Below are 23,568 nucleotides of genomic sequence, written 5' to 3' on the forward strand. Positions count from 1 at the left end.
ATTGAATTGCTTATATATTTTATTGTTCATAAACTGGTTTTGCTTACATATTGTATTGCTTTAATATTGTCACTCATGCTGTTGATTTCTGTCCGCTCAGATTTCTTAGCATTGATCCCAAGATGATATGCTTTTCTATATAAGTAAGTAGACCTTTGATCACACTCGTCATGTTAATAATTCTAGTACCAAATAGAGCTTTCCAAGATACTTTGTTTGTGTTTAAGTCCATAGCTGTACAACTGAATACATCAACGTAAACAATAAACTTTTGAAAAAAAAAATCTTAATGGTTTCTGCTAAAATCTATAACTTGAATAGATATTGGGTGTCATAAATCTTTTTTATCTGATGGAATGTTGATGTGCTTGTATTATCTTATTGATTTTGTCCTCAAGAGATACATTCCAGTTGTGACATGTCGTCTGCTGCTCTTACAAAGTTCTCTTAGCAGACGACATTGTCTTTCTTAAATCCTGCAGTATTTACATGTGTCTTTCTAGCTTGTAGTTCAACCACGAAAAGACACATTGGTGGTTTTAATATTCTCCCTTTTTATCAATGCATCTTTTTACAGTTAGAGTTTTTTTGTGCTTTTATGCCAATAATTATGTTAACTCAAATTAAAAAATGGTTTTGAAAGTAATCTGTTTTATAACATTTTCCCTTCGTAATGGCTGTTCAAAATGTGTTCTAATTCTGAAGTTTAAAATTGCATGAAATCCGATATGTTTGACTTCTTTGTAACAGCAGCACATATAGCACTACGGGTTATATTGTAAAATATTCTGAAATGGTTGTCAGTCAGTTTAAGAGCAATTTTACTTCACTAGAACCATCAATGACAATCCATATTTTTCAATCAAAATAGAACAAGATTATACAAGGGTAATTTGTATTATTTCTAATTTAATTTTTGATTGATTAAATACGAACTAGACTATCATTTTATACGCATAATATATGGTATTTGGTTTTTAATAACAATTTTCGACTTCTGTTCAAAATTCATATTCATCTGTTTTATTTTTGTGTGTTTGATTTTATCTTTACGTGTGTCACGATATGAGACAAGTAAATTGATGTCCTACATGTATTATATGTCTCTGTAAGCAGCACTAGGTTCAAATAATTAAGACCCGTTGATGTTCAAGCTAATTACCTACTAAGGTTTCTGTTCTGGTTCTTCTGTCTTTCACCAGCAATTGTTAAGAAGTTACATGTTGCAAGATTTTATGTCATAGTATGTTTATTATCTGTTCGGTATTCATATAACAGCAGAAAGACGTCTTGCTCTATCGCAATTTTACAATTTTGGGAGATTAATCCCGCGAGCTAGATGTTTCTTTTTCTTTCTTTTGTTTGTTTGTTTGTTTGGTTGGTTGGTTGGTTGGTTGGTTGGTTGGTTTTACGTCGCACCAACACAGTATAGGTCATATGTTGACTTTCCAGCTTAACTGGAGGAGAAAGAACACAGGTGCTATATAATAACCCCAACCAGTGAAATGATATGTCATCAATTATATTTTGGTAAAAGTATTTATACAACTATAATAAGAAACGGTTTTAACTTTTACACATATATGATTTGCTTTATACAAAAAATATATTCTAACGTATTCGTTCAAAAACCAAACATATCTCTCAAACTCAGCAAGTAACTGCAATTTCTATTTTTATGCCATCAGAGAAATTTTCCACTTGTAAGACTCAAAGAATGATGATAAACCGGTTGTAAATAGTCAAATATTAAACAGTTACGTTGTCCTTTCTTTTAAAGGATGATAAAGTTTCCAAACTGAAGTGCAATAAATAAAATATGTTCCAGATGGCTATCAAGTCATGTAGCATGCGGATTTTCATTTAAATAAAGAAACGATTTTGCTTAAAGAATAGAGAACTGTGGAATTTAATTTGAAATTCAAGTCAGCAAAAGGGAGCCTTATATGTATAACGTTCAGAATCCATTATTAATGTATTGGAATTTAATAATTAATGAAATATCGCAATAGATAGTGACATGGATCATCAATGGTCAAGTCTTTTGATGTCAACAACACGTAGAGTATATCTATGGCTATTCCATTATCATTCTTTCTTTGCTGAAGATATAATCATCATAATACTTTAATTAAATAGTTAATTAACTATCATTTGTCTACAATGAAGTAACCTTGTGTTGGTAATGACAATGTCTAAATATGGCTATGTCTTACATTAAAGGGCATTAATCCAGTTTACATTGTTAACAATCATTTAATATGTTATTCATATAACAAGAATGAATTTGTTTGCTTGTTTGTTTTTCTGATTTTTACATATTTTGTTCATATCTCGACAACCGATCAACTTCATTGGCTTTCCCGGATAACAAACAAGTAATTACCAAATTCTCCGCAAGTGACTTACTCCTAATCTGACTATATTTTATTTCTTAAATATGATTGACAATCAAGGTTTTATACGACGTGCTCTTTTCTTATTCAATTTATTATCAATTAAAATGGTATCAAAAGCCTATGAGCTCCTTTTTTTATTTCAATTCTTACAGGTACAGTACATTACTATGGTGATCGTAATACTAGTACTGGAACTAGTGCCATGTATTAAGATTTTGTTAATGTTGCCAAGGATTTATCTTGCTAAAAACATGATAGTGACATTTGCTTCTTTGTCTAGTCTGGACTATCACCAATATTATTGATTTGTCTGTTGGGTTCATGCAAAATGCATCAGTAGAAAATTCCCTTGGTATAGAAGGCAAATACTGGTATTGGAGACACGTGTCTTGTCTGAGATTTCACCAGTATCTAGAACAAAGTATCCGACCTATGTGATATATTTGTACTGTACCCGTAGAATGTGATTCTCATATGTAACTGTTTTAGTTTGCATTTTCGTATTATATCAGATAAAAGAAAACAATGTAATGTATAATCCAATATATATAGTTTTTAATACAAAAACGAAACACAAGATGTTCATGCAGTCTAGATATATTGTCTAAGCACGAGGTTAACTTAATTTTCATGTTTAAGTCGCAATTATTATATTCCTATATCATTTCCTCATTCACTTCTGTGCAATGTTTCACTTTCCATCAATACCCGCATAGAAATAAAATGGAAGTCCACGTGTCGTTATTCTTCTATCACATCCAGTTTCATTTTTCAGATTTCTGATAAAATATATCTTTTCGGCGACGTCACATGTAATCATATCAAATCTTTCTCGTCGCACACAATGATGTAAAAGAGAAATGATATCATTTGCTTTTTTCTTGTCTGAGTGAAACGTTTATCATTTTAATGTGATATTACAGACAGAGATTGTGAGATATCGATACAAAAGTTAGATTCTGACTGCAAAGCGATAATCATGTGGTGTTTCATGAAGTTATAGGTTTTTTAGTCATTGTTAAAATAGAGTTATCTTTTAATTATAAGAAAAACATGTTTTCTAAAACAATGGTGTATACCTGTCATCTCGTTTCTTCAAAAATAACAGAAACAAATACAACTGATTTATAATAATATATACTCATATTTAAATGTGCATGACGATAGCAAATAATTTCATTTGCTTGACCCTACACAGTATGTACAATTATGAATATATTGTACATACATAGATGGCAAAAATACATTTTAGGATGCTTATCATCAAATCTTAAAGTGTTTATATTTTCCAGGCTAAATAAAAAAAATATTAGTGTTATTTTGTATACCATGATCGACGTTAATGCAAATGTATTTTTATTAATGAGTAAAAATCCTTTAATTGACTAAAATTTGCAAAACTTATATTCAGAAATGCTACAATTTGTTACAAATTTATTTGATAGCATTTCTTTTGTGTTATGTATTCTTCGCTGTCAATACAAATACAAATTTTCATCAAAACTTAAACCGTTCATATTTCCAGACTAAATAGTCTTATTCTATATTCAATGATCGACTTTGATGTTAATGTATTTTAACTGACTAAATTGACTAAAATTTGCAAAACTTATTTTCAGAAATGTTTCAATTTGATCCAAATATATGTGTGTGTTTTATATAAGGCATTACAAATATAGGGTAAAATGCAGCTTTCTTACAACACAAATTCAGATTTGTAACAATTTAATAATCACAACATAAAACAGCGGGTCCAATTTTACAGACAGGACAGATGATTTATATATGAGGGTTACCACAAAGAAACGATTTATTGTGAGAAAATACAACATTATTGGATTCACATCAAGTGTCATTCTGTAAATGTAGAGGATATAGTGTGTTTTCATATATGCTGGTAATTTGGAACCTAAGACATCCAAATGTATTTTCCGTTTGAATTCTTACATTATAAAATTATCAAATCTTGTTCCTGGATCGTGAAATTGTCTATACACCAGCATTGTGCTTAATCGTATCTATACGTTTATTGTTTTAATACTTTTTGAGCATGATTCTTTACACAATCAAAGCACAGAGGGCGCTGAATTTGTTTGGGTCTCAGAATGTCAGAAAGGTGAAGGTTGTGAGATTTTAAACCAATTTGTTTTTGTTCAGTGCCACCAATCTGTTTCCAGTGTTATTGTTTGGTTTTATTAACTTGTCAATTACATATTGATTACACGGTCGATGCACACAGTATATTAATCTTCGGTAGATGGTCGGTAAGTTCCGTGAGATGTACGCTGTACGATGGAATTTAATTAGTCTATAATTAACTATATTTGTAACAGTTTAACATTATGCCTATGGTAGGAGAAGCCCTTAAAATCTGAAAATAAAGACATGTCAATCATTGAACAATTAAAGACCACAATTATTTTTTAGTAATCTAAAAAATTCAAACATATGATAACTTTGCTCAGTGAAATGAAACATGCACATATTGACATCTTAAAAAGCAACATTACAATTTTCATAAAATTAATCAAAAACGTATCCCCAAGGATCAGTCATTGAATATTAGGGTTACTTTTACTTTTTTCGGTGTGTCAAGCATTGCTATTTTATAATATATAAATCATGAATGATATTTGAAATGACACTTTAAAATTATTTGTTTGTATATATTTTATGAGACCTATTATATTACATTATTTTATCTAATTATAAACAAATTCTCCCTGGTCTTCCGTAAGAATCACGTGACTATATACATGTTTATATATGTTGTATATCGTTATACAATCTATTAATAGGAACAGATTGCTGATAAACATACAGGTAACATGTTAATGGTTGGCAAAAGATATGGGAGCTGATAAGATGCAAATCATTGTAATTTTGTACAGATAATTACATAAGTTATTTTTCATTAATCAGTTTCATACAAAAAACCTGTTTACTCATATTTTACACATTAAAACCTTTTCCTTTCTTCTTGATTAAGGGTTAAACTTGGCCCTTTCTGTCAAACTTTCGACTAGAAAGTTCAATAGTTTAGTTTAGGTTGAACATCCCAAAATAAGTTTAAGAGGCATATTATTGAAATATATAATGGTAATCGTTGATTTCGGTATATTCCGTCGGTTTCCGTCATGCAGGTTCCGTTAGGCGTCCGGAATCGTATTAGATACATAGAAAAAATAATAAACTATCTTTGTGTTGATAGTTTATCGCACTGAAAGGCAATTAAACGTTAATTTTATATAACGTATGTAGCAATGGGAATACATGTATTGATTTCAACTAAATTATATATTTTTAGATAGCACATAATAATGATGTACAACACTTTTACAGTAAAAATGCATTGTTTCATGAAATAATTAAACATATATATTTTCATAGTCACTTTGCAAATATTCGATGATCGGTAATTGTTTGTCGGTAATTATCTGAATCTGAACTAGTAATCTATACGGATTTCAATGTATGGTACAACAGTATATTTATAAAATACAATTACAAGAAGAATAACCAGCATAGCATTTGCCTTACAAGCCTCAGTGGCAAACATTACTCAACTCATTGTTCCTCTTATTTTTATACTTGAACCATTAAACTTATTTTTTCTTATATTTATGATAATACAGTGATTTTTCTATCCGGCGACTTGATGCTTTAGCATCAAAATCTCTTCTTGTTTAATTTGTATCTCTAAACAAAGTGTACTCGGCGTTATAGCGCAATAGGGTAAATCACGAGTTTATAATCTAAGTGCCACACGTGTTATAAGTTCGAGGCCGCGTTGGTTCATGTTTTTTTTCTTATTAATACTTTCAACATTATTTAATCTATATATGATTATTTTATGTTGTTCGTTTTTAATTATGTTTTACTTAATTTACTTAATTTTGATATGTATATACTCTTTCTAAATAACATGATTTTTTAAGAATTCATGTTTAAAATTAAAACGGATTAAAATCAATAATGTGTTTTCAATGCCGTAAAACACACTACAAACCTGTTCCATTAAAATATACTGCAAAAATAAATAAAAGGTACTAAAACAATGGCAACAGTAAGGATCGAACCACAGACCTCTCAATTATCAGGCATTCTCTTTACCGACTGTCCTATTGTGAATTAACGAAAAACTTCACATTAAGCTGGCGTGACTCTCAATCCATGACTGATATACTCCACATTAATTCTCGTAAACTACACGGACCAAACCGAAGTGGGATCGAATATTTAAATGAGTCCTATAATGTATTCATAATTGACAGGTCAATAAAATCAGACTATATAACTGTAGTAAATTGGCTATAAGACTTATTACAACAGTGATATTCAATTCAATGTTTATTTGGCTTAAACAATTAAAAAAAAAACATGAATTGCATTAACTGAGATTTGAACTCCAGACCTCTCGCTTCCTAAGCAAGCGTGTAAATCCCTCGACCAGGGGGCAGTTATAAGATAATGACCTGAAGAAAACCGTATTATTCTAAATTATGGTTTGTAACCCTTATTAATTCCGATATATTTTGTTCACGGTAAACCTGTTGTTTAACACTGATGTAAATAATCATGGAGCTTAATATAAGCATGTATATCTATAAAGAATAACACAATATTATTAATTTTCGACCAATCGGGAACTATTTTATCTTCCCCGAGAATGCTTGAAAATTAATGCGCCTTTCATTTGACACTCTTTACGCAGTGATCTCCCCTGAATTTTTCGACGTTAGTGTACATATAAAGGGAAGTAACCGCTTTGAGGAGTTTGGACTACTTTCGGTTTTTGCAAATAAGCACATCAGGGTCTGAAATTTCGCTATCATTATTTGTTTGTTCTGACGACCCAAACAAATAAAAATGGTTCAAACATATGACCGATATGATAAAAATTATTTAAATCAGTTATCAAAGAAAACACTATGCTTAATCCAGCTGGCTTAAAATAATGTTAGGAATGTTGCCTGAAGACATCCTCCATACAAAATGAAAAGATTGGAAGCTTTATCATATGATACCATAGATAAATTGGATAAACAAAACTATTCTGAAAATTGAATTGCGACAGCAAAGACGAAATTTTAGACGCAGCTTATAATTATCTCTCCTGAAAACACGAATAGTGTTTCACACATTCAACAAAAAGAGACACACTTCCTGAAATTAAACAACAAAAAGTTAAACATTTCAGAAAGCAGCATACATTTACTAAATGTTGAGACAAATATTAGATAACATGCAAAATTCCATGTAATTTATATACAAATGACACATTTACAGGGAAATAAGCTCTTGTAACGCTATTCACAAGTCCCCAAAATAACATTTGCAGTCTGTTCTTTTAATGTATTGTTGAACGCCTGTTTCGACAACGTAATTACTTAGGATGATGTGTATTTCATCAAATAAAGTGCCTGATTGTTTGTACAAATTCAATTTTTACACTTCTGCCTAAATAACCAACGTCTGCATATTGAATAACTTTCATTAGATAATGCGCTAAAACACTGTTTTATGCCACGGTCCCTACAACCATTGGTGGCACATTGTCCTGCAGTATGCAAACAAATGCTCTAAGCATTTCATTAAGATCATCTATGCAGCGCCTGTCTGAAACTTGTAATGATTCATTCACCTTCGCAATAGTTTAATAATATAAATAACCATTAGGAATTGAAATTAAAATTGAATATTGTTTTCTTCATTGAAGCAGTCATGGAAGATAAATAGACACTAAATGCCCATCAATCACGATCTTAAGGATTCTGCTAGATTGTACATGTCCATATTTTTAAGATGGAATCTGATCCTCATTAAGCTCCTAGAATGAAAAGTAAGCACGAATAAGTGTCAAAGGTTTTCTCACTTTTCTGTGTTGTTTTTCTTTTTTCCTTTTTTGCTTTATTCCGGTAAATTACGAATCTAAATAAGCAATACAGGTGTTGTCTGATCTCATACTAATTTGCGGCTTATATTTAGGCGCAAAAAATGGTCATGATAACATTGTGATATGGTAAACACATTTTAAATGTGTGGGTTTTTTATGATGCAATCATAATATATGCAGACAATCTTAATGTGGCTTTGGTCTAGATAGGAGCATCAAATGTTATCCCCGGAAAAAAAGCTGAAAAGATTTAACATTTCGAGAATACTGTAAGGTCGTTTTTAGGCAAACTTATCCGAGTTCTGTAGAAGATATACAGCCTGAAGGTGAAGCATGTTCTCATAATTTTGATCTAAAAGAGGCCAGAGGCACATTCTTGGTATCACTCCCCCCCCCCCCCAAAAAAAAAAAGGTTGGTCTGTTTGCATCTGCTATCAAGGAGATACTGACAATGACATATTGACAAAGAGATATTGAGGAACTGGTCAGGATTGACTGCTTGCAAGAGTTAAAATATAAACATGGTCTAGTACGCATGGACATACAACTGCAGATAGAGCAATTCAATACTGAAAGCCGAGGAGAGATCCGTTCTAATAGAGTAAAATATGGAAAATTAGGCGTTGAAATATAGCAAAAACAATATAAAAACCCTAAATTTGTAAGAAACGTGTACCTTTCATTTCTTTCCCAATTTCAGTGTCATTATTGACAAATAAGCAATTCTTTGGTTATATTTTGTACTGATTAGTACAAACGAGCCCTGAACTACCCAACTATTGTATTGTTATAATACATGTAACTCTAAACACATAATCTTCTTGTTTCAGAATTGATATTGCGCAAAGTTATAAAAATAACTTTTGTTGTAAAACTAGAAAACAGTCTTTAATTATATAATATAGTAATTGTCGTTGGTTTATAGTTAAAGAATTTATTATGTTATAAGGTTTTTAAAATGAGAATTTGTAAAATCGAGCAAAGCAGCTAAAAATTCCCCTTTCATCAAAATTTTTAGGGTGCACACGCTGATTCCAATTTAAAAGCATTAAGATGTGTAACTGATTGTTTTTTCTTTACATTTAAGGGGCTTTTCTTGAGTGAAGGTTTTTTAAATATTTATATTAACTGTAAAAACTGATACATTTAATATTAACAATAAAGGGGTTTTACGGGGAAAATTTTAATCTACCTCAACTGGGTCCCATACGCCCGTTAATTTAAAAGCTATGATTTTTATAACTTTTTCTTAACTGGGTCTTTAATCAAGAAAGTTTTTAAATTCAATTTTGTATTTGGAATGTTTCAATATCATTCTGAATAAAATTTTATTAGTATGTTTTATTGTATACATAGAATAAATGGCATTTATTCATTATTAAGCTACCTGTAAATGGTGTTAGCATAACTACGGTAGTTGTAAAACTAGATTATAACAAAACTTGAGATCACAAAAAATATTTAGATTATTGATTTTTAACTCAATATTGAAGCGCTCAGAAATTCCCAATTTATGTAAAAAAAGACTTTAGTACAATGTATCGTATAACAGAAAGTAAATTAATAATTTATACTGCAGTGTTCGCTTATATGTATAAAGTACCACTTCCATTACAAGTGGATAATTTTAATACTTAGACTTTTATTGCTTAACAATATTTTTCATAAATATTAATGTGTCGGATCTTTAATTCATATATTTTCTATAAATAAGCTGATTTGTGGTTTGCTGTAGGCTTGTTGGGTATTAATGAATTCTACTGGAAAAAAACGCCAAAGAATAGAATTGTTGTCATGTCTAAATTATTATATCATAAGAAGGCCTTATGATACAGCATATTCAGGAAACCCTTTAAAATTTATAAATCAAAATCTGTGATATAAGTTTCTGAAAATAAGATCCTTGTCGACCACCAGTAGTACATTAACTATAATAATACGAGTACAAGGTACATTTTCATAAATTGTCATTGGAACTTAACTTATCAACTTAAACAATAAACTTTTGAAAAAGTAATAAACGATTCCTGCTAAAAATCTATAATTTGAATAGATATTAAGTGCCATCAATCTCCTTTTTATCTGATGGAATGTTGTTGTATTCTATTATTGATTTTGTTCACGAGACAGTTCAGTTGTGACATGTCGTTGCTGCTCTTAGGAATTTCCCTGAGCAGACGACACAGTGGTGTGATGGACGACATGATTTTATCTCGCAAAAAAACGTCACCGTGGTTGTGCTTCACTTTTTCCTTTTTATATTGCTCAATATACCTTTCACACTTTAGTTGAGTTGAGTTTAGTTTTAGCTTTTAGTTTGTCTATCATCATTTTGTATTATCAATATCAAATCAAATTAAATAATGGCTTTGAAATGACGCTTGACTATTAATATGTTTTAAATGAAACATCTTTTTTTATTTCATTTAATATTTTACGCAATAAAAATAATTAAATGAGTTTCAATGCAAATTGTAAACTGTTATGTTCAACATAAAGAAACTTTTATTTAATATACAGTTCAAATGTATTAAGGTTTGATATATATGATACCAAGGACAGAGAAACAAATCCAACGTTATTCTTTAACAAGAACGTTAATTATTGTGAAATATGAAATAAATTACTAAATTCTTTGGATTCCCCTTTCAAATAATATAGTTCACACGAAAGTACCTTTGTACTGAAAATTGCATAGTTTTACCTTCTCCGATCTGTAACATCAGAAAATAAATGGACTTATAGAATATTCAAACTGTATAGTATTGGCCATTGTGGAGATGAGACTATTGGGATAACTAAATGAGACATCCTTCATTTCAAAATCCATCCAGTTAATTCTCATGTATAAATGAAATAACATGAGGGCTTACTTTGCAAATAAGTGACATTAAAATCTCATTTATTAACAACAGATGCGTGTGAACATATAAGAAAAATCAGCTCAAACTGCAGAGATATGCCGAAAATTGTTGATTGGAATATTAAAAAAGTAAATTTTTTAATACTATGCGTCATGCCCTGGTTTGGGGAAATTTAAAAATAAAAAAAATAAATGAATGTATTTTCATTTTTTTTTTATTTAGAATGATTTATTTTTATAGTTTTAAAAATGAGTGACCCAAAGCTTTTTGGTTTGTGATCATGGTCATAAACAGGTAATGAAAATGTAATAAAGGACATTTCCTTGATTAATGTGATTTAGTTTTTTTCGATTTTATTTTTGTCCCACCTGCTTTTCGCTCAGTGAAACATTCATTTCTCATTTTCTTATTTTAGACTAGGAAATGAGTCGGCCAATTTGAATACAACAGAAAAGAAATTGCTTTAGAACTCAAATGTATATACAGACTTTGCGCAAATTTGAAACATTATGGTGCTGAGATTGTTATATATTATTTATTGTGGTTATCTAACTTTTTTTAAATGTGACCATGATCTAAAAGCTCTCAAAATATTATTTTATATGTACTAAACGCTTAAAGCTGCATGCCTCCGGACGAGCAAAATTATTTCAAGAAAATTAAACTTTAGGAATATGTACTAAGATTTTAAGAAAAGTAAAAATATTAAAGATTCAAGTGATAATTTATATCTTGCGTGCAATTAATGACTATTTTTTGCAGTATTTATCACCATATCTCTACTGCGTTAGTAACGCAGTAGGGGATATTTTTGCATATTTCGACCTCTTTTTGGTAATTTACGTGGATTATAAGTGCCGATTGCAATGTGTCAATTACATTTTTTGTTCACTTAACAATATTTTACTTTATATTACATTTTAAAAATTTTCATGAAAATTAGGACATATCTGGAGGCGTGTTGCTTTAAATTGTGAGTATACAAATAATGGTAAAATCTTTACATGTAATTAACTGATTAATAACTGATTTTGCAGTATTTTTTTCACCACATTTCTACTGCGTTACTCACGCTGTAAGGGTATTTATGCATTTTTTGACTTCTTTTTGGTACTTTCAGCGGATTGTAAGTGCTGTTTGCAATGTGTAAATTATTTTCTTTGTTCACATCAGAATATTTTACCTCTAATTGACATGCTGCTTTAAATAAAAACTTGTGTTGACATCTAAAGCTAGCGGTGCTATACAGGGACAGTCGTGAATTTTTGGCCATCAAACAGAGTTGCTGCAGTCCTCGGAAATGACAAGTAACTTATCACAGAGGCATGTGGGTGGGGGTGGGGTGGTAAGTCGCTGTTTCCATCATTCTAAAGATAGTTTTATTGGAAATTTCTGTGATATACACCTGAAATTTATATCAATTTCGTAAGTTTACACATTAACTTTAATGAAATAATCAGTAACTAACCATTGAATTAAAATAACAGAATTGTACTGACATATTATTTACCGAAAGGTTGACTTTTTCATATTTTCATTATATTGTTATTATTTTTGTTTACATAATAAAAAATCGTTTATGAATTGAAGAACTCCTTAGTACTTACTTAAGCAAACAAACGCTGTGGGAGATAACTCTTGAGTGTATGGTATAAGACTACAGGAGTTGCGTCCCATAGCAAACTGTACACATGTTAGGGATGGGAAATAAAAAGGTTGCAATTATTTAAATGATGTCCCATTAAGCAATATCAAGTGTTGTTTTTAGCTGTATCATGTTAACATGTGTATCAAAAAAATTTTTTCATCGGAGGAAAAAACGCGTCCCTTTATTTCCCAATATACATAAAACAAGTAATGCGGTCGTATCGTTTATTAAAACACACGTTTAAGAAAGAAAGAAAAAAAGAAAGAAAGAAAGAAAGAAAGCAAGAAGGAAGGAACGAACGAACGAAGGAAGGAAGGAACGAAAGGAAGAAAGAAAGAAAGAAAGAAAGAAGGAAGGAAGGAAGGAAGGAAGGAAGGAAGGAAGGAAGGAAGGAAGGAAGGAAGGAAGGAAGGGAAGGAAGGGAAGGAAGGGAGGAAGGAAGGAAAGGAAGGAAGGAAAGAAAGAAAGCAAGCAAGAAGGAAGGAAAGAAAGAAAGAAATAAAAAGAAAGAAGGAAGGAAGGAAGGAAGGAAGGAACGAACGAAAGAAAGAAAGAAAAAAAGAAAAAGAAGGAAGGAAGGAAGGAAAGGAATGAAGGAATGAAGGAAAGGAAGGAAGGAAGGATGGAAGGAAGGAAGGAAAGAAGGAAAGAAAGAAAGAAGGAAGGAAGGAAGGAAGGAAGGAAAGAAAGAAAGAAGGAAGGAAGGAAGGAAGGAAGGAAGGAAGGAAGGAAGGAAGGAAGGAAGGAAAGAAAGAAAGAAAGAAAGAAAGAAAGAAAGAAAGAAAGATCACCCCCGGACATCCCCGTAAGTGATGAGGGGTAAAGTGTCTCACTTATTTTTCAGACGGAGGGGTAAAATGTCTTGTGGAGCGAAGTGTCTTAGAAATTTTAGGAATGAAGCGTATGGGGTGAATTGTCTTGTTTCCTCGTCGATATAACTGGTACGAAACGTTGCAACTTCTTAACACCGAACGTGCTAAAGCATGCACAAGTTTAAGGGTATTAGAAAATATTTTGTTTATAAAATGTTAAGTTTTCTTAAGCTTAAGATATTTGTTATTATTTTATTAATTGTGTAACTTCTAAGACTCCTTTTGAGTTTTTGAAACACATGTTAACAATTTTGCTTTGAAAATAAGACCCCGTCATCCCTTGTACGTACAATATGTACAATATATAAAAAATATAAGTGTTGTTCTGTGAATGTGGATGTTCTGAAACAGCTGAAAAACAGCGTATAGGTGATTAGTATAATCAAAATTGAACTAAAAAATTTACCAATGGTATTTATACTTTTACATTAATTGTGTCAAGTTTAAGAACAAATCAAACAAGAGGGTTAACAGATTTAACAGCATTACTAGAAGGTCTCAATCATATAGTTCTTCAATGCAAAAGTCAGAAAAATATTTCACATTAGGTTGTGGTTGTCATTTTTTACCTACACATTTACTGATGTCCGCTAGGAAATACATCCCTAATATCAATCAATATGTTATTAAAATCTGATTGATTAAAATTTTGAGTATATGCATTTGATCCAACCCTCTGTCCACCCCAAACCCCCACTTACTGGTAACACTCAAGTGCATGTAATATATTAATGGGGTGACACTCTACAAGTCATATTGCAGCAATCTACACGCTGATCTTCCTTTTATACTTCCGAGTCTGCCAAAAAAATAGCCTGTAAGTTGGTAAAATCACAATTAAAACATTCGTACATATTTACTTTTCATTGTTAATCAAGATAAGTAAATCTGTGACAGCAGTAAATGAGTATGTGATAGATTTATTAGCAAGAACTACATGTATATGGAAACCATTTTTTATGTCTTTGGTGATGGGTATTATTGCCCAAAACGGTCTCTTGAAAAAGTTCTCAATAAAACATAATGTCAACTTTTGTTGTAACTTTATCTAACTTAAAACTTTAAAAAAATGAATTCGTAATAAAAAAAAGGGAACGTTTTTGTTTTAAAATGAGAATCCTTCAATTTGTAAAAGAAAAAAAAACGTTTTCTTATAAGTTGCATAAAAGTTCAAATATTTTGCATTCTTTGTTTTGTATAAAAAAATGATCAATGAAATTGAAAATCGATATTGATTAATCAATTTGTACGATATCTCTTATACAGCATGTTCACTAAACAAAGAACCTTAATACAACAGAGATAACGTGAAAGAATTTCCAAATATCTAAATGGCAAAACAGAACTTTATGTATACTTGATAAAGAACAAAAATAAACTTAATATTGTCTAAACAAAGAAGAAGATTTTATTCAATTCCCTAAAAAAAAAAATAAAATATAAGATTGTGATCAGTGCGCTGATGTGATGACAATAGGTTGGTATATATGTACATATATGTGAAAGAAGTAAAAAATTTGTTTCAACTTGATTGATAAAATATCTAAAATCTTTAATCTTTATTTACCGCAAGTGTACGTTAAAAAACTTACATGTACCCTTATAATTCAAACATGTTTCGAATTAAATGGCATGAACGTTTGTTGACAAACCATGATAACGCTGATAGTCCGCTTTTCAATTTCTTGAATAATTACCAACATTTAAAAGCCAGTATAAATATACAGATTATAACATGCTGATAAAAAACAACTCGTTTAGAATAGATCAGACGACATGTCTGTTTGTGGCGGGGTGTGTGTATCAGAGAATAAAACTGACCACAACATGTACGAGATGGACATGACGAACGAGAAGGAGACTATAATTAGATTAAGAGATGCTGGTACTGATAATATAGCAACGGATAAAAACAGAAATGGCGAAGCTGGTGTCGGTAAAGACAAACTGAAGACATTTGTCAAACATGTAAGTTCTTGTATCTATATTTGAAATTTAAGTGACATTATGCTATTTTTTCCATGTTCAAGTTGAGCTGAATTGACTATGTACATGTATTTCAAAAACTTGACTGTTAAAATGGTAATTGGCTAAATGTTTAGAATAAAATATAAGTCTGTCTAAGTTATAAAAAGATCGCCCTGTTCCTTTCATAAATTGAATTTCAATAGATTTTTACAGAATCTTCCGTGGACCATGTGAATTTTTTATCGTTCATGCAAAGCAGTAAATTACAAAATTAAAAGAAATTGTGGCAACATGTAAACTTCTTCTTTTCTTCATTTTCTTCTCTTGGATGGGTATAAGTCACTTTAATAATAACAAGATTGGTCGTTTTATAGATCAAATGGTATATAAAGTTATATCTTATGAGATATTTTTATTTATTTTATCAACAATAAAATTATATTGTCTCCATAATCGATGCACATAATATGTCTCAGATATTTAACACGCATAGATATTGTACATTAAAAAAATAAATGTTCTGGAATAAAACATCATTCTGCTATTTTAAGTTGGGACTTATCCCAATGATTTTTTACATGCACCGTTTGCTTTAATGCAATTTACTACCATAATTCTCTTATACAATTATTTTTGAATCATTCCTTTCTTAATTCAATCAATAATTTTTGCATATTTTTTTATTGAACAGATCATATCGATTATTATGCCCCAACTACAAAGACGAGGGGGTATCATTTGTCTGTCTGTCGGTCCGTCGGTCCGTAGACCAAATGGTTTCCGAGTGATAACTAAAGAACCCTTAGGCCTAGGAACTTCAAACTTGGTATGGTGATTGGCCATGACCAGTAGATGACCCCTATAGATTTTTGGGTCAAGGGGTCAAAGGTCACATTGACCTTGTAAGTAAAAACGGTTTCCGATCAATAACTAAAGAACGCTTAGGCCTAGGAACTTCAAACTTGGTATGGTGATTGGTCATGACCAGCAGATGACCACTATTGATTTTTGGTCAAGGGGTCAAAGGTCAAGGTCACATTGACCTTGAAGGTAAAAACGGTTTCCGATCAATAACTAAAGAACGCTTAGGCCTAGGAACTGCAAACTTGGTATGATGATTAGTCATGACCAGCAGATGACCCCTATTGATTTTGGGGTCAAGGGGTCAAAGATCAAGGTCACATTGACCTTGTAGGTAAAAATGGTTTCCGATCAATAACTAAAGATGCTTAGGCCTAGGAACTTCAAACTTGTTATGGTGATTGGTCATGACCAGCAGATAACCCCTATTGATTTTGGGGTCAATGGGTCAAAGGTCAAGGTCACATTGACCTTGTAGGTAAAAACGGTTTCCGATCAATAACTAAAGAACGCTTAGGCCTAGGAACTTCAAACTTGGTATGATGATTGGTCATGACCAGTAGATGAGCCTTATTGATTTTTGGGTCAAGGGGTCACTGTCATATTGACCTTGTACTTAATGACGGTTTCTGACCAATAACTCATAAACTAAAAATGCTTTTGGTATACACATTTGAAGGTCTTATGTAATATAACAACTTGGCTGTCATTAATGAGGCCTACATGATTTATAACATTTATGCATATATTATTTGGTAAGATTTGTAATAACTTAAATTGCTGCACACAACCTATGGGGTCACAATAATTATTACCTTGTCGCTAGTCATGACCAGTAGATACTAGATAAGCCTTATTAATTGTTTCACTGGGTCAGAAGTCATGCATAATAACCTGATCACATGACTAATTGGCTGCCGATAGGGGGCATACATGTTTTACAAACATATCTTGTTATACACAGTAACGTTAAGTTCTATCTGTGCCTCTTTGTCTTAAGCTTATATTGTCGGTTATTTTTTCTTTATTACATTGAATTTTTAAATATATCGAAATCATATGAATGCTAAAGTAGTCCGCGATTATGAAGAACATATATTGTAAAAAGGACAACATTATTATGTAGCAGATTGTATAATGTGTAAACTTGATGGAAGAGCGACAATTCTGGGGAATGGTGGTCGTCTGCTCGATCTATATCCCTGCCTATCAAGCACGTTGAATTTGTTTCTCAACCCAAAGCTGGGCGCTAAATATTAATAGTTTATAAGGCATCTTTGTTAATATTTCCAGTCATATTTTGGTGCAATATGTTTACGTTGGAGTCAAAATTACATTGCATTTTAGAAGCTGGTGATCTAGTATTGCTTCGTACACAGAAAAGTAAATAGAAAAAAAACAAGAATTCACAGCGGTGTTAGAAAGAGATAGCCATTTATGTTGCAGATTTTTTTAACGTCAGTTATTCCAGTATAATTATCTCCCTTTAACTATAAGACGAGACGCATTATGCATTGATTTACAATAAATAAGTACATATTTTTGCAATGGCATCACGATTAAGTGCTATTCCTTAACAATCAACATTGGGATTTCTTTGAAATTAATTTAACATGTACATATTAAAATTCTATTATAATAATAACGTATGTTGCAAAGATAATGCTGTATATAAAACTGTGATTTTCTTATGTTTATCACGGGAGTCCGCAGTTTATAGATTTGCGTACAGAGTTGCTCAAGGAAGCCGGTTTCATAGATGTTATCTATGGTGGTATCCGCAAGATATAAGAGTATCTGCGGTTGGGATGAGGGCGCCATCCCAGTGGTACAGTACGGAGCTAAAGCCTGTGCTGGCAGGATACTTTGCGTACTTCGCAAGTGTATTCAGGGTGCAGGGGAATTGCATGTTAAGCAACTGCATCAACCGGTATGACTCTCTGCAGCAACTATAAACATCCCTTGACTTCCATTTTTACCCCCGATTTTATGAGCATATGGTAAGTAAACTAAACTTTTCTTCAGGCCAGTGACATTTTCTTCAAATAAAAAATCAAAATTGCATATGAATTCAGTTAAGTGGTACGTAAACGAATAAAAACAGCAAGCTTTTGAAAATATTATGACCACATTATTAAAAACCATCATTATTATGCAATGATACACGTGAAAGATCGACCAGTCCTGAACATGTAATTTGCATCTATTCAACAGCATTGTATTTAGTCATACCTGGACGAAAGCAAATTATATAATTATAGAAGTCCTGTATAATAGACCTTTGGGATCATTGGTTGTAATACTCTAGTGTTGAAAAGTGCATACAGCTTAACCGGGTGTTGGTGTTAGTATGGGGTGTGGAGTAGTGGGTTGTGGTGTGAGGGAGTGGTGCGAGGGAGTAAGGGGGTGAGCGGGGATGGTAAGAAAAGTTACACCTGTCATTACCTATCATGAACATGAGTTTCCAATCTTCACTATTGTTTTATTTCTCGCGAGAGCTCTCCCTTTTTACAAACAAACGTGTTAACTGTTGCGTTGTAGCTGTAAAAGGTTGCCCGTACTTCAGTTCAGTGTTGTAATTTTTATTCATGAGAAATCTTGCATCTTTAATAGGTAACATCAAACTATGAACGTATGATAATACTCTAATCAATTAAAATCTGCATATTTTATCTTATGTCCCGGCTATAATAATGACAAGGGGGTATATACATGTAATATTACATACCCTGTCCATGTGTGTGTGTGTGTGTTCGTGTCACTGTGTTCGAAAACCTTGTCAGGCCCATAACTTTGTCATGCTTACAGGAATTTTGATCCATTTTGAAATAAACGTGTAGTCTGATGTAGTCTGCATAAACGGATGTTAAACATATTTGCACAAATCTTAAGTATGGTGAGACAGTGTGTCATGCACAAATCCTAGACCCCTAGCCTCAAGGTCAAGGTCGCACTTAGAGGTCTACGGTCAGCATTTCGAAAATATTCCCCGGGCTAAAACACTATCATGCATCCAGGAATTTTGAACAAATTTGGCACAAATATGTAGTATGATGAGACGATATTTCATTTGTAAGACCTACACCCCTAGCTCCATGGCCAATGTCACACTTAGAGGTCATAGGGTAATAGTTAGAAAGCCGTGTCCGGCTCATAACACTGCAATGCATATGGGGGTTCTACAAATTGGCACAAATATTAAGCATGGCGAAACAGTGTGTCATGAACAAAACCTGTAACTCTAGCTCAAGATCAAGGTCGCACTGATAGGTCTAAGGTCAGCAGTAAGAAAATGTTGACTGAACATAAACCCTGTCATGTATCAAGTGATTTTGAAACATATTTTGCACAAATGTGGAGCTCTTGTATGATGAGACGGCATTGTGGCGGATAATAAGTTTAAGTAAATACGTACATCAACATTCATAAAAACAACAAATGAACAAGAATTCGCAGTAGTGTTAGAAAGTGTTAGCCATTTCTGATCTGTAGACTTTTTAACGTCAGTATAATTATCTCCCTTTAACTATGAAACATGACGCATTATGCATTGATTTACAATGAAAAATTGCACATTTTTTTGCAACCGCATTACGATTTACCGCTATTCGTTAACAATAATTATTATCATTTCTTTGAGATTAATTTGCCTTATACATATTTAAATTCTATTCTTATGATAACGTATGTTGCAAAGATAATGCTGTATATAAAACTTTGATTTTATCTCGTAAACGGAAGTCCGCAGTTTATAGATGATATCGGCGTATCGGCGGTACCCGCAAGAGAACCATGAGTGATCACAGTCAGCTAATTATATAGCTGGACCGGGAGCCTGTGCATCACACTATAAACGTCACTTGACTTCATTTTTTTCGGTTAACAAGGAAGCTTATAGGAAACCTATGGTGGCATATTTCTGCCACCAGATAACCATATAACTAACTAGTTAATTAAGAGGTTAACTAGTAACGTAACTAGTTAACCTCTTAATTAACTAAATAGTTATGTGGTAAACTAGTTACGTTACTAGTTATTTTTTTCAATAAAAAAAGATCATAACGGGAAATAAATGCATGTTAGTGCCTACAACTGTCATCCTTTTATTATTTTACCAGCTTAATATTAAGAGGTTAAGTAGTTAATTAACTAGTTAACCTCTTAACTAACTGTAACATTTGAGATCATTGTAATACTTTATTGCTGAGAAGTGCATACAGCTTAACCAGGTATTGGTGTTGGGTTTGATGGGGGAGTGGTGCGTGGGGGCGGGGAGTGGGGGTCACAGCATAAGAGATGTTGCAACTTATGTTATGTATAAAACTGTGATTTTGTTTTGTTACGGGAGTCCGCAGTTTATAGATTTGCGTACAGAGTTGCTCATGGAGGCCGGTTTCATAGATTGTATCTATGGTGTTATCCGCCAGATATAAGAGTATCTGCGGTTGGGATGAGGGCACCATCCCAGTGGTACAGTACAAGGTCAAAGCCTGTGCTGGTAGGTTAGCTTGCCCACTTTGCAAATGTATTCAGGGTGCAGGGGATTTGCTTGTTTAGCAACTGCATCGTACGGTTATGACTCTCTGCAGCAACTATAAACATCCCTTGACTTCCATTTTTACCCCAGATTTTATAAGCAAACAGGAACCATATACAATAATGAAATAAGAAACCAAACTTTTCTTCAAGGCCAGTAATATTTTCTTCAAATAAAAAATCAAAATTGCATATAAGATATTAACAACCATCTTTTTAAATTATTATGACGACATTTTCAAAAACCGGCATAATTACGCAATGATACACGTGAAAGATTGACCAGTCCTGAAATTGTTATTTGCATCTATACAACCGCATTGTATTTAGTCATTCCTGGGCGAAAGCAAATTATAGAAATCCTGAAAAATGGACCTTTGGAATCATTAATTGTAATACTCTAGTGTTGAAAAGTGCACACAGCTTAACCGGGTATTGGTGTTAGTGTGGGGTGTGGAGAAGTGGGTGTTGGTGTGAGGGAATGGTGCAAGGGAGTAAAGGCGCGTTTAGGGATGGTAAGAAAAGTTACACCTGTCATTACCTATCATGAACATGAGATCTCAATCTTCACTATTGTTTTATTTCACGCGAGAGCTGTCCCTTTTTACAAACAAACGTGAAAAATGTTGCGTGGTAGCTCCGTACTTCATTTCAGTGTTGTAATAATATTTATTTGTCAGCTTTAAATCATGAGAAATCTTGCATCTTTAATATGTTACAACAAACTATGAACGTATAATAATACTCTGATCAATTAAAATCTGTATTTTATCTTATGTCCTGGCTATGATAATGACAAGGGGGTATAAACATGTAGTATTAAATACCCTGTCCGTGGGTGCGTGTGTTCGTATGTTCGAAAACCTTGTCCGATCCATAACTTTGTCATGCTTACAGGAATTTTGATCCATTTTGGCTGGTGTAGTCTGCATAACCGGAAGTTAAACAAATTTGCACAAATCTTAAGTATGGCGAGACAGTGTGTCATGCACAAATCCTAGACTCCTAGCCCCAAGGTCAAAGTGGCTTTTCGAAAATATTCTCCGGGCTAAAACTCTGTCATGCATCCAGGAATTTTGAACCAATTTGGCACAAATGTGTAGTAGATCTATGATGAGACGGTATTTCATGTGGAAGACCTAGACCCCTAGCACCATGGCAAAGTTCACACTTAAAGGTCAAAGGTTAATAGTTAGAAAGTCGTGTCCGGCTCATAACTCTGCAATGCATATGGGGTTCTACAAATTGGCACACATCTTTAGAATGGCGAAACAGTGTGTCGTGCGAAAAAATCTACAACCTTAGCTCGCATTGATAGGTCTAAGGTCAGCAGATAGAAAATGTTGACTGGCATAAATTCTGTCATTTGAAACATATTTTGCACAAATGTGTAGCTTTGGTTTAAACATACATGTATTTATTTTAGCTCGATTGCGAAACGAGTTCTTGCAACTTATATTAATCACTTTCGAGTCCGCTTCCTTGAACCAACCAGTACTGGTGTCATATGAAGAAACATGGTCGTGACCCGTATAGGGCTCGAACCCATGATCTCTGGTTTCAGAGGCAGACACCTTAACCACTAGGCCACCGCTCCCCTTGTAGCTTTTGTGTGATGCGACGGAATTGCAGCGGATAATAAGTTAAAGTGAATTCGTAGGCTACATCAACATTCATAAAAACAACAAATAAACAAGAGAAAGTGTCTGCCAGCCATAACAGTTTAATTATCTCCCTTTAACTATGAAACATGACGCGTTATGCATTGATTTACAATAAACAATCGCACATTTTTGCAATAGCATCACGATTTAGTGGTATTCGTCTGCAACTGTTATAAACATTTCTTTGAAATTTATTTGTCATAAACATATTAAAATTCTATTCTTAGTGTGACGTGTGTTGCAAAGATAATGCTGTATATAAAACTGTGATTTTTATTTGTTTGGGTCGTCAGACCAAATAAATAATGGTAGCGAAATTTCAGAGTCTAATGTTGTTAATTGCAAATACCGAAAGTAGTCCACTTTTTTGAAGCGGTTACTTCCCTTTTGTATGTACACTAAAGCCGAAAAATTCAGGGGAGATCACTGCGTAAAGATGGTCAAAGACAGGCGCATCAATTTTCAAGCAAAGTAATTCCCGAATGGTCGAAGATTTCTAATATTGTTTTATTGTATTTTCTGATCGAAAATAACTAAATACAAAGCGGACATTCAATCTCTGACACAGAAGTTTACGACAAACCTAACAACAAGTAGTTCTCAAAACAGCTTAAAACTAGCGATTTAAAAGAAAGAAATATTCTATTTTGTTACAAGTATCCAACAAATTACAACGCATTTAAAGTTAAACAATAGCGTTGGCTTATAGAATAATATATATAAATGCACAATCACAAATTACGCGGATGAATATGATTTTATCAATGAAAATACTATTTTTAGCCATGTCGATTACTGAATACTACACAAACCGAGTAGTGGAATATATAGATTCTACATGCCGGACTGTTTGGGCGAGA

General features: G+C 32.5%; 1 protein-coding gene across 1 annotated transcript in view; it reads left to right on the forward strand.

Annotated features, from left to right (window-relative positions):
• Positions 1-15,436: 15,436 nt before the first annotated feature.
• LOC132737254 (5-hydroxyisourate hydrolase-like) overlaps positions 15,437-23,568 on the forward strand; it is a 28,548-nt gene continuing 20,416 nt past the window's right edge. The window contains exon 1 of the mRNA XM_060724510.1: positions 15,437-15,647. Coding sequence (XP_060580493.1) covers positions 15,456-15,647 — 192 coding nt within the window. The 5' untranslated portion in view covers positions 15,437-15,455. The remainder of the gene's footprint in view (positions 15,648-23,568) is intronic.

This window comes from Ruditapes philippinarum, unplaced genomic scaffold (genome assembly GCF_026571515.1).
Source record: "Ruditapes philippinarum isolate M1 unplaced genomic scaffold, ASM2657151v2 ctg484_1_1_1_1, whole genome shotgun sequence".
Classification (NCBI taxonomy): domain Eukaryota; kingdom Metazoa; phylum Mollusca; class Bivalvia; order Venerida; family Veneridae; genus Ruditapes; species Ruditapes philippinarum.